Source organism: Panthera leo, chromosome B2 (assembly GCF_018350215.1).
Source record: "Panthera leo isolate Ple1 chromosome B2, P.leo_Ple1_pat1.1, whole genome shotgun sequence".
NCBI lineage: Eukaryota > Metazoa > Chordata > Mammalia > Carnivora > Felidae > Panthera > Panthera leo.
The window spans coordinates 75,191,311-75,204,686 of record NC_056683.1 but is presented as its reverse complement, the minus strand read 5'-3'; the positions used below and the strand labels follow the sequence as shown (position 1 = coordinate 75,204,686).

At 40.9% G+C, this 13,376-nt stretch overlaps 1 protein-coding gene across 1 annotated transcript in view; it reads right to left on the bottom strand.

Moving 5' to 3' along the window:
* Positions 1-7,290: 7,290 nt before the first annotated feature.
* MRAP2 (melanocortin 2 receptor accessory protein 2) overlaps positions 7,291-13,376 on the bottom strand; it is a 54,708-nt gene continuing 48,622 nt past the window's right edge. The window contains exon 4 of the mRNA XM_042937346.1: positions 7,291-8,748. Coding sequence (XP_042793280.1) covers positions 8,355-8,748 — 394 coding nt within the window. The 3' untranslated portion in view covers positions 7,291-8,354. The remainder of the gene's footprint in view (positions 8,749-13,376) is intronic.

The window sequence follows — 13,376 nt, the reverse complement described above, 5'->3', positions numbered from 1 at the left end:
AAAGGTTCTTTTCAACAAATAGTGCTGAAACAATCAGATTCCTAATGCAAAACATAAACTTTGATCATACATCACAATATATGTAAAGATGAACTCAAAATGGATCATAGACTTTAATATAAAACCTAAAACTATAAAACTTAAAGAAAAAAAGATTAAACATTTATGACCTTGAGTTTGGTGAAGATTTCTTTGACATGACACCAAAAATATGACCTATTTTAAAAAGAATTGATAAATTCAACTTCACCATAATAAGCAACTTCTGCTCTTCGAAGACACTATTAAGCAGACAAAAAGACAAGCTATAGGCTGACAGAAACTATTTGCAGATCATATATCTGATCAAAGATTTATACCCAAAATAAAGAACTCTCAAAAGTCAGTAATAAAACAAACACCCCAAATAAGACAATGAGCCAAAGACATGAAAAGACACTTTACCAAAGATATCCAGATGCAAAATAAGCTTATGAAGAGATGCCGAATAGCATTGATTATTAGTGAAATGCAATTGAAAACCATAATGAGATAGGACTAAACACATATATTAGAATGGCTAAATTTTTAAGAGATTGATCTTACAAAGTGTTGGTAAGAAAGCAAAACAAACCAGAATTTATACACTGTGAGGAATTTAAAACTATATAACCATTTTAGAAAATGTCCAGCAGTTTCTTAAAAAGAAACATCTATCTGCCATATGACCCAGATGTTCCTCTTCTAGGTGCTTAAGAAAATAAAAGCACATGCCAATATAAAGATTTGTAAACAAATATTCATAGAAGTTTTATCTATAATAGCCAAAATTGTAAATAACCCAAACATCTATCAACAAGTAAATGGATAAAAAAAAATACATGGGTGATCTCAAAATAATTATGTAAGAAGCCAGACAAAACAAGAGTAGATACCACATGATTGCATTCATATAAATATCTTGAAAATACAAACCAATGTATAGTGGCAGACAGCAGATCAATTGTTTCCTGGGGAAGAGGTGGGGAGGGAGGGATTACAAGTGGGTATGAGAAAACTTCTGTGGGTGATAAACATATTTATTATCTTGGTTGTGGTGATGGTTTCTTGGGTGTCAAAGTGTATTAAAAAGTACACTTTAAATACATAAAAATCATTCTGTCAAGTATACCTCAAAGTTGTTTTTGAAAAAGCAATTGAGTACTGACCTACCTCAATGGCTGACTGGAGCAAGATGATCACCCCAAACTGTACCTGCCTAACAGGAAGTAGGGAAGCTTCTCTCATGGAAGACAACATCATTTGTAGCATCAATCGATTTCATTCACAATGTCTGCCAAATAAGTAAACAATTTCCAGACATGCAAAGTGTCCAGGCTATATGATTTAATAATACAAGAATAGGAAACATTAGCAAGTGCAAACACAAGTGGTCCAGGTATCAGGGTTAGCAAATGAAGACTTTTAAAATAATCACTTTCAATATGTTCGATACACTAGAGGAAATGGTGGACAAAATAGATAAAAGGATAAAGATTTGCACCTACGAAATATACTGAAATGTATTTTTTAAACGAATCAAACTGAGGGGCGCCTGGATGGCTCAGTTAAGTGACCAACTTCGGCTCAGGTCATGATCTCACGATTCTCCAAGCCTGAAGCCTGCTTTGGATTCTGTGTCTCCCTCTCTCTCTCTCTCTCTGCCCCTCCCCTGCTTGCTGTCTCTCTCTCAAAAATTAACATTAAAAAATAAATAAATAAATAAATAAATAAATAAATAAATAAATAAAAATCAAACTGATATTCCAGAACGGAAGCTTTTAGTTCTCGAAATACGGGAAACTGAGTTAATTTGGATCCCTTTACAAAGGAAAACGTTCAGTAATACTGGGTAAAATAAAACAACAAAAATAATATAGAGCTAACCATGAAGAAAAGAATTCTCAGATGACAAAAATAAACAGGAAACTTTTAAAGCCAGAATGGTAAGCTTGTGAGCTGATGCCACAGCACCCTGGGGACAGGATTTTAATCTGCATCCTCAAGTGGGTTAAAATACCCACTCAGAAAAAAGGGGTTCATACCAGGCATAGAAACTGTCTTGCTTTCCTGAGACCCTTCAGTGAAAGGGAGGCAAGGAACTCCATACACTGACATAGGTAAGGGATGAGGACATTGGTTGTACCAGGGTTCCTAAGAAAAACAAAACCTCCGGTGGGATCCAAATTTATACTCCTATTTATGAAACAGGAAGCCCCAAGCAAAAGTTTAAAAATAACATAATTCCAGATTGATCACTCAGGGAAATTTTTATTTTTTTTATTTTTTTAAAATAATTAAAAAAAGTTTAATGTTTATTTTTGAGAGAGAGCAGGGAGGGTTAGAGAGAGAGAGAGAGAGAGATGCACATAGAATCCAAAGCAGGCTTCAGTCTCTGAGCTGTCAGCACAGAGCCCAACACGGGGCTTGAACCCATGAACAGAGAGATCATGACCTGAGCTGAAGTCAGAAACTTAACCAACTAAGCCGCGCAGGCACCCCGCTTAGAGAAATTTTTATAAAACCAGGATGCGTGAGACAATCATAGAAAAAAATACTGCTCACTGTAAAGAAGCTCATGCAACTACACACACACACACACACACACACACACACACACACCAGTTGGAAACAATTGACTATAAGAAGTAGCAAACCCAAAAACCCCCAAGATGATTAGTATTCCAGAGCCTAAAATTATGAAACAATCGGGGTGCCTGGGTGGCTCATTCAGTTAAGCGACCCGCTTCGACTCAGGTCATGATCTCAAAGTTGGTGGGTTTGCAGGCTCTGTGCTGCTCAAAGCCTGGAGCCTGGAGCCTGCTTCAGATTCTGTGTCTCTTGCTCTCTTTCTACCACCGCCCTCCCCGCTCGCGCTCTGTCTCTCTCTCTCTCTCTCAAATAAACATTAACAAGTTTCTTAAACTATGAAACAATAAAAGAGAGCATAACATGACTATGGCTAAATCCTCCTTTAAAAATATAAATCATAGAAAATTTAATGGAAAATATTACGACCTCATGAGAAAAGAACAGGTGGATTGTTTTAAAAGAGCCCAACAGAACTTATGGAAACAAAATATATACAACAATTGGTACATCAAATTCCACAAGTTAAACAACAGACTTGAACTTTCAGTATCCAGTATGTTTATTAAAATTCAAGAGTAATCTCTCAAACAGTTGTTTAAAAAATAGATAGATAGTTTAAAAAGAAAATAAAAACTACACTAGAATTAAATTTTAAAAAGAGAGAGAGAATAAAAACAAATGAGCCAAAATGGAGCATGTAGAATAGGTCAATCACTATTTTAAGTGCTTTATATGTTTTATCACTTACTGCTCACTAACTTTTAGGTGGATGTTATCCCTTCTTGTTTATGAGGAAACAGTATCTAGGCACCCTGGTGAAGATGGCACAGTTAGCCAGTAATGAAACCCATCTCAAACAGACTATTTCCAGACCACCTGCTCTTGAGCACGGCTGCATGGTGTAAAGAAAAGAGGAGAAAAGCAGAGCCAAGTAAATAGAAATCACAAAATAAGAGGCTAGGAAGCAAACATCATCAGTAATCACAATAGGGAACAAACCTGCAAGTTAAAAGACTTACAGATTGCCTGAAACAAAGCACAATTCAAATTTAAAACAGATTGAAAGTTACAAAGAATACATAAAGAGGTCAAAAGTTGGAGACAGAAAAAAAAAATCAAGTAAATACTAACCAACAGCGAGAGACCCATTCAAGCCTTCACCAGGTTCTCCATTTCTTGGAACCCAGGTTGGTCTGCCGCCAGGCAACTCTGCACCTGAGAAACAGACCGAGTCTCCCAGAGCCTTAGTTCTCCCGCCTGTAAAATAAATATAAATACATATAAGAAACAGTCCATCCCTCCCTCCAGCCAGTTTTTACCGGCTGCCTCCTGTGTTTCAGGCACCTGTCTGGCCCTGGCAGAGCTTACATTCTAGTAAGAGGGACACGAAGGAAACCGCAGACATCATAATCATATAAATTGTACAGTATGGTAGGTGATAAGTGCAGTAGAGAAAGAAAAACAGAGTATGATCAGGGAGATAGTGTTCTGGCCAGGAATAAGGGGAAGGCAGTGCCCAGTTTGAAAGAATGGCCAGCGTAAGCCTCACTAAGAACATTGAGGAGGGGGCTGTTGCTACTAGGGATCCAACAAAGCACTACAACGAGGTGATGTCAACGCCAGAGATGTGCTGTCTCTCAATTCTGAAGCTGAAAGTCTGAGATCAACGTGTCAGTCAGCAGGACTGCTTCCTTCTTAAGGCTGTTGAGGGGAAGTCTGCTCCAGGCATCTCTCCTTGGCTTATCTTCTCCCGACTTTTCTTCATGTGGACTTCATCCTATGCGTGTCTCTGTGTCCAAATATTCCCTTTTTATAAGGACACAAGTCATATTGGATGAGGGCCCACCCTCGTGACCTCTGCTCCAACCCTGTTTCCAGATAAGGTCACATTCTCGGCCTTTAGGGGATAGGACTTTAACGTGTGATTTTGGTAGGTTGGGAGGGGGCACAATTTGACCCATAACAGGGGGCATTTGAGGAAAAAGCTAAAAGAGGTGAGAGAGTGGGCCAAGTGGACATCTAGAGGAAAAATGTACCAGACAGAGAGACTGGCCAGGGCAACAGCCCTTAGACAAATGTCTGATGTTTTCAAGGGATAGCAGGAAGGTCAGTGGGCTGGAGCAGGGTGAGCAGGGTGAGCCGGGGGAGAACAGATGAGATCAGCTGGGCGACGGAGGGAGGAAAGCCTTAAGGTCAGTATAAGGACTCTAGCTTCTTTGCTGAGTGACACTGGAAGCCATTGCAGAGTTTTGAATGTTTATTTATTTTGAGAGAGAGAGAGAGAGCAAGCACAAGCAGGGAAGGCACAGAGAGAGAGGAAGAGAGAGAGAATCCCAAGCAGGCTCCATGCTCAGCATGGAGCCCAACACAGGGCTCAGTCCCACAACCCCGGGATCATGACCTGAGCCGAAATCAAGAGTAAGACACTTAACCGACTGAGCCACCCACGTGCCCCCATTGCAGTGTTTTGAGCAGAGAGGTAATTGGACTTATATTTAAAAGGATCATTTAATCCTCTGTATTGAGAGTTCTCATAGTGGGGTTACAAAAATTAAGTTAGCACAGAGGCTGCTTGGTACCCAATAAATGTCATCTGTTACTGTTTATAAGGGTGCTGGCGATGTCCCACCCAGATTCCTTTACTAGCCGCTTTGTCATTCCCAGCTTCGGGGGCAGTGTTGGTCCACTAGTTTTCCATTCTCTGGAGAACTGTCATTGATCAAAGCAAAAGCCACCTTCCCCTGACCAGCTTGGAGTTACAAAAGGTCATGCCCCAGCCTCAAGAGGGAATGATTCTGTGGTGCAATTTGTGCCTCTTGTCTAATGGAATGAATACATGTGACACAGTGAGAAGTCTCACAATGTTCTTGAGAATGTGACACCTGGAGAAACACTGCCAAATTGGGCTTTAAGGGACAGAAAGAGGACAAGATGAAAGTAGGCTGTGAGACCCCCCCCCAAAGTTCTACATGCAGGAAACAGGTTGATAAACTTCTCCATTACAAATACATTTAAGAAAAAGAAAGGATGATTGAAAGGGCAGAGCTGCAGGCCCAGAGGGCAAAGCCATGAGCCACAGAGGATTATTTCCAGGACAACTGAATGGAGTTAGCCCAAATGAATTTCAAAATTGCTTAGGACTGGTGAGTCCTTTTTTCCTTCCAGTTTCTCCCTTTTGGAACAGATGTCTATAACTGGTCTGATGTGCTTGTCCCACCATTGTATTTTGGGAACAAATTACTTGTTCTCTAGTTTCACAAGCCACAGATGGAGAATTTTTCCCAAGATGGATCGTACCCAGGGTCTCACCCATACCTGAGTTAGATAATTATGATGATGAAATTGGGACTTTTGAGCTAATAAGATTTAGACTATAAATTGGACTTTGAGTTGATGCTTTATAATTGAGACTTTGGAGGATGCTGGGATGAGGTGAATGTATTTTACATGTGAGGTGCTCATGAATCTTTGGGGCCAAAGGGAAGACTGTGTAGGCTAACACCCTCCCAAAACATGTCCAAGTCATAATCCTTGAATTTGTGAGTATGTTACCATACATGACAAAAGGAATTTTGCATATGCAATTAAGAATCTCAAATTGGGAGATTATCATGGGTAATCTAATGCAATTGGATTATAAGGGTCCTAATGGGTCCTTATAGGAGAGAGGCAGGATGGTCAGAGACAGAGGTATAAAGTAGGAGCAGAGGATGGAGTGATACAAAGTCCTAAGCCAAAGAGTGTGAGTAGCCTCTGAAAGCCAGAAAAGGCAAGGAAGTGGATTTTTCTCTAGCTTTCAGATAGAATACGGCTGTGATGACACCTTGATTTTAGCCCACTGACACTGATTTTGGACTTCTGTGCTCTAGAACTGTAAGAGAATAAACGTGTGTTGCTTTAAGCTAAATTTGTGGTACTTTGCTACAGTAGCAATAGGAAATGAATTTAGGATCCAACATGACCATGAAGAACATGTTGCCTGCTGTGCTGTAAGAAGTTCTTTGTCTCTGAGCCAGGAGTCTCATGTCTTCTGCCAGCATCCACAAAACTGGACCTGGCTTACTCTGATAGCTTATAGGAGGTGTAAAGTCTTATACACTTCACAGTTTTTGACATTTAGTTAATAAGAATGATGGCATGGTCATAGGTATTTTTCCAACTTCTAGTAACACTCTTCTAATGAATCTATTTCTAAATAAGATACCACTTAAATAGCTTTGAATCTTAAGAAATAGCCTATGGTTTATATTTGGTTGTTTAAATGATGAATAGTAATATTCATATTAGTAAAAGTTAATAAAATCAGCATTCTTTAATGAAAATAGCAAGTATCTATTTGCAAAAATGTGCTAATTACAAGAAATGTTCCATGCTTTGCTCTACTGTTTAATGTTAGAGTCTTAAAGAATAATATTTTCCTCAAAAGATATTATAGAAAAGGGATTTCTTCTGGCGGGATAACTCCCAAATGAAATCTGGTGCATGACTCAGACCAACTGGGCTCCTAGAGATGACAGAAATTAGGAAGCATTATAAACATGGAATAATTCTTAAAGGAAATGAAAAATTTGGATGTGTGAGAACAAAGAACCAGAGAAAATTCCTGTGCAAATGCATTTATTTTTTAGCTTTAGCAAGACAGGTGGTAAACAAATTCATAATGAAAATGCCACCCAGAGATTAGCAGTTGGCCATGCATGCAACTGTGTGTGCAAAACCAAGTTGTTTCCAATACCAGCGTGCAGACTGGACTCTTTCATGAAATTAACTCTGTGTTGCACCAGGCCACCCTGCATATCTGTTGGTGGCGATTTACAACCCATTCACCATCTCAGCTCAAAGTCCATACACTAGTCACATGACTATCACCTACACATCTGCCAAGTAAATAGCATGGCAAGTACTCTTCTTATGACGGACGCACACCAACACAGAGATACGAAAGGCACCTCCTCTCACTGAGCTGACAACCTTCTCTACATTTCTGGGAACAAGAGTGCCATGCGGTGTACCATGAATTGGTACTGATTCTGGGAGAAGAGGGGCAGGGCTGGCCCTAGCTCTTAGCATGGGTGGCTGGAGGTTCTCAGAAGAGCTGTTTCAGTACAATCAAAGAAATGTCGGCCATGGTGACTGAGAGATGTGTCTTCTGACCTCCTCATAGATGCTTGGACCTCTGACAAAAGCTGGGCTCAGTTAAGGGCTGAGTGGAAGGTACTGACATAGGGCATCCTACAAGAGATAGGAGGCAGTGCCCTGGTTTATACTGCGTTATGTACATTCCAGCTTTTTCTGGATGCAAAGTCACAAATTCACAAAATATTAGAGCTGGGATGAGTCATCTACTTCAAACTCCTCATGTTACAATGAACAATGTGGCAGCCCAGAGAGGTAAAGCAACTTGCTAAAAATAGAGCGTGGTGGTGGCAGGGCCAGACTGGAATGCAGCATGCTAACCCCCATTCAAGAACACTGACACTCTGTGCAGCCAAACTTTTCAACAACAAGGAAGGTGAGACCATGCAAATACTTTATTCTCAAAAAAGCCTGAACTGTGTTTAAAGGCACAGAAGCTCAGCTTCTTCAGCTCTTTTCTGAGGGGCTCTCTTCTCTGTGTCTTTCTTTCTATCTCTGTCTCCCATGTCTCCCCCCAACACACACAAACAACTTTGGTCAGTGGAGATTTCTTGCTTTACAAAGACGGATCCAACATCTCCAGGAAGACACTTTACGGAGTATGTTTCTCAATCCAGGTCTTTGTGTGAGGTCTGGGAAACTGGCTTATTTTCTAGAACAATAGGTGGTTCTGAAATCAGAAGATCATCCTCCCCAAAGGAGGAGTTCTGGTCTGTGTTCACGAAGTTGGGGATGTCGAACTTCATGAGCCTGTTCAACTCCTCCTCTGGCCGCCCATTGCTTCTAATGGCTTCTTGCAGTTGAACACAGCTGTCAAGGGCTGTGGTCTGGTGACAAGCTTTAGCCCTATCCAAGTGTTCCACTTCATTGATGTAGCAGTGAAAGAGAGACCTGGATTCCTCATTGCCCTGTCGAGAAAACACCTTATCTGGCTCCAGTGGTCTTCCGAAGTCTGACACAAAGCTATTCATTCTGAATCTCTTCTCTGAAGACTCTGCATTGCTGTAGAGAGAAGGAAAATAAAAGAGTGCTTACATACCAGCTTGTTCACCTACAGAAATTGTGGGTTTTGGCATGCTTCCACTGAGCCTTGAGCACGTGCCTCTGTACAGGACAGACAAATACCACAATGGAGAGATATCACTTCTGAACATGTAAATAAACCCAAGACAACTGGACCATCCCGAAAAGACACCTTGCTGAGGAATCCCCCAATATTCTGGATCAAACAGCCATGCTTCTCTGGGACTCTTGGATCACCTGCATCAGAATTAGTTGAAGTGCTTCTCAAAATGCAGAATCCTGCAGGGCAGGCACCTGGGTGGCTCAGTCAGTTGAGCGTCCAACTTTGACTCAGGTCATGATCTCATAGTTCGTGAGTTGGAGCCCTGCATCAGGCTCTGTGCTGACAGCTCGGAGCCTGGAGCCTGCTTCAGATTCTGTGTCTCCCTCTCTCTCTGCCCCTCTCCCACTCATGCTCTGTCTCTCTCTGCCTCTCAAAAATAAAGAAACGTAATTTAAAAAAATGCAGAATCCTGGGTCAAGACCTTCAGAATCTCCAGAGGTAGGGGCTGTGTTTTCATAGAATCCCCAGGGATCACCACTGATGGTCAAGTTTAGGACCCTTGACCTACATCAGATCAGCCTGAACAGCAGTGCTATCTTACAGGGTAAGTTTCATATTTGTCAAAGTGCTTTCATGTCCATGTATTTCACTTGATTCTCAAAACTGACCAGTGCAGTCACTTAGGGCAGGAATCATGATACCCATTTCACAAATACATGAGCTAAGGTAAAGAGCCATCAGATTGCCCCCTTTAGTCACAAAACCAGTTAGTAATGGCAGTGAGAATAAAACCCACTTTCCTAATTCCTTGTTTTATTTAATGTGGAACCAATTAGCAACTCAATGGTAATAAGTCAGTGAATGAATGAATAAAATAAGTGTCGATTAACCCCATTAGAGCTTTGAATAACCTGACACCCATCTATTTTAATCACCATCCTTTCCAGGTTTCTACAAAGGTTGCTCACACACAGGTAGTGATTCTTTAAGGGTAAGAATCATGACTGAGCACATTTTCAACTCCAGAATAGAAGCTGACAAAAATTAGATTCTAGAGTCTGTTTAACAAGCATGTGATCTCCATGATTTTAGTTCTAAATCTCTTCCTTCCCACCCTATCACTCAGGATAAAGTTCTTATGACCAAGCTCTCATGGGGCAGAGGGCATGGATGCAATTTTTTTAAGTTTATTTTTATTTATTTTGAGAGAGAGAACATGAGTAAGTGGGGGAGGGGCAGCGAGAGAGGAAGAGAGAGAGAGAATCCCAAGCAGACTCCACACTGTCAGCACAGAGCCCAATGCAGGGCTCAAACTCACAAACTGTAAGATCATGACCTGAGCTGAAATCAAGAGTCAGATGTTTAACCAACTGAGCCACGCAGGGGTCCCTGGATGCAATTTACAGTCTGGAAAATCTGACTGTATGGACTCCATATATTACTTCCATATAGACCTCTGGATTTTGGAGGTCAGTTATCCTATAAGCTTTGCAATCCAGCAGCTGAAGGACTTTATACCAGCTCTCCAACCTGATTACCTGGGTGACATCAGACAAGGCATTCTTCTCAGAAGCCTGAGTTTTCCTTTTTTTTTTTTTTTAATTTTTGTTAACATTTATCTATTTTTGAGACAGAGCATGAATAGGGGAGGCTCAGAGAGAGAGGGAGACACAGAATCTGAAACAGGCTCCAGGTTCTGAGCTGTCAGCACAAAGCCTGATGCGGGACGAACTCACAGACCGTGAGATCATGACCTGAGCTGAAGTCAGAAGCTTAACCGAATGAGCCACCCAGATGCCCCGATCCTTTTTAATTAAAAAAAAAAAAAAAAAAAAAAAAAAAATCAGGTGAATAAATATCATAGCCTACTGAGCGAATGTGATGTGAAGCTCAATGATTTATACAAGAGTACAATGTTCACCAAGTCACGTATTCAGAATTCAGAGAAAAATCACTTTAGGGGGACTGACAACTTCTGCTTTAATGCACATTTAAGAGGTCTTCTTATCTTTCAGTAAGTGGTTTTCTTCCCCTAATTGTCACTTCACCCAGGTTTAAAAGATGTTTGAGAGTAGGAATGAGTGTGCCGGCAACCTGTGACCAAATAAGGTAAAATGTCACCTATGAAAGAAGGGTTTAACACATTTGGAAATGCAAGACTAAAATGCTGGGGCTTATGTCACTTTGCAAATCCAGGGCTAAGAAGCAGCTGAGGCTTCTCTGCCTGCCTGGAGCATCTACCGAGTATGAAAGCAGACCCAGAAACCCAGCTGTGGACAGCAGCTCTTCCATAACCTAGGCTACATTTTCTCAGGATTAAGAAGTGGCTCCATTAATCATCCTTGCTGAGAAATTAGTCAGTCAGAAAACTCATATGACTTCACTCATATGAGGACTTTAAGAGACAAAACAGATGAACACAAGGGAAGGGAAGCAAAAAGAAATAAAAACAGGGAGGGGGACAAAACAGAAGAGACTCTTAAATATGCAGAACAAACAGAGGGTTGCTGGAGGGATTGTGGGAGGGGGGTGAGCTAAATGGGTAAGGGGCATTAAGGAATCTACTCCTGAAATCATCGTGGCCCTATATACTAACTTGGATGTAAATTAAAAAAATAAATTAAGGGGCGCCTGGGTGGCTCAGTCGGTTAAGCGTCCGACTTCAGTACAGGTCACGATCTCGCTGTCCGTGAGTTCGAGCCCCACATCGGGCTCTGGGCTGATGGCTCAGAGCCTGGAGCCTGCTTCCGATTCTGTGTCTCCAACTCTCTCTGACCCTCCCCCGTTCATGCTCTGTCTCTCTCTGTCTCAAAAATAAATAAACTTAAAAAAAATTAAAAAATTAAAAAAAAAATAAATTAATAATTAAAAAAAAATCATCCTTGCTGAACCAAGAGGAGACCAAAAGAGTTTTGTCTTCCTGCAGGGCAGAGCCAGGAGGTGGACAGTCAGGCCCTGGAGGTGCCTTCTCTGCCCCACCCGGCTCTTCTGACCTTTCTCCTGATGATCTCTTGGTGTGATAACACTGCAATTTGTCTGATTCTCCCTCCCTGAGAACAAGGCAAAAGTTCACCTTTGTACTCTTAGAATTTGGTAAATGTTAAATACTCAATAGATTTATTTTATTCTTTATTCTTCTTTTCTTTCTTTGACTGGTAAACTAAAGAACCTATATGTGAAAAAATGTACTCACAGACACAGATTGCTTCAATTCCATTTCTTCCATTATAGGGTAAAATTTACATATTGGAACTCATAGATCATAAAAGCAAAATCCGACGTAAACATCCATATAACTATCACTCTGATAGTGACCAAGATAGACAATGTTTCCTTTCTCCTAGAAAGTTTCCTTCCATTCAATTTCTACCCACTTTAGGTAGCACTGCCTGGATCTCTCTATGGATAAGCTTTGCTTATTCTTGAATTTCTAGTCAATTTCCACCTCCTGTAGGTAAAGTGTGTGGATTTTTATCACCACAGATTAGTTTAGCCTGTTTTTAAAATTCATACAAATTCATATAATATATAACCTTCTGTGCCGGATTCTTTTGCTTAGCATAATGTTTTTTGAGAATCATCCATGTTGTTACATATAACAACAGTTTGTCCTTCTTGCTTAGTGATATTTCATCATATAAGTTTGTTACAATTTGTTTATTCATTCTCCTGTTAAAAGATATCTGGCTTGGGGCACCTGGGTGGCTCAGTTGGGTAAGCCTCTGATGTCTGGTTTCGGCTCAGGTCATGATCTCATGGTCCACGAGTTTGAGCCCCTCATTGGGCTCTGCTGATGACGCAGGACCTGCTTCGGATACTTTCTCTCCCTCTCTCCTTGCCCCTCCCCCCACTCACCCTGTCTCTCTAAAAATGAAAAAAAAAAAAAAGACATCTGGCTTGTTGACAGCTTGGCACTGTTGTGAGTAGAGCTATGAACACGTTTTTTTTAAATTTTTTTTTTAATGTTTACTTGTTTTTGAGAGAGACAGAGACAGAGCGCAAGTGGGTTAGGGGCAGAGAGAGAGGGAGACACAGAACCCAAAGCAGGCTCCGGGCTCCGAGCGGTCAGCACAGAGCCCAACACGGGGCTTGAACTCACAGCTATGAGATCATGACCTGAGATGAAGTCGGAAGGTCAGCCGATGGAGCCACCCAGGCACCCCGCTATGAACACTCTTAATTAGTCTCTTTGTAGATACATGTTTTTATTGCTCTTGAGTAAATACCTAAGAGTAGAATTCCTGGGTCACAGAGTAGACACGTGCTTAACATGATAAGAAACTGCACTTTTCCAACGTAGTTGTGCCATTTTACAACCTCACCACAAAGTATCAGAGTTCCAGTTACTCCCCATCCTTGTCGACATTTGGTGTTGTCGGTCTTTTCAATGTTAGTCATGCTAGTGGGAGGGAAATGGCATCTTGTTGTGATTTTAATGGGCATGTCTCTGATGTCTAGTCATGTTGAATACCTTTGCATGTGCTTATTGGTTATTGGTTTATCTTCTTTTGTGAAGTTTCTGTATGAGTCTTTTGTACATTTTAAAAATTGGGTTATTTTTGTT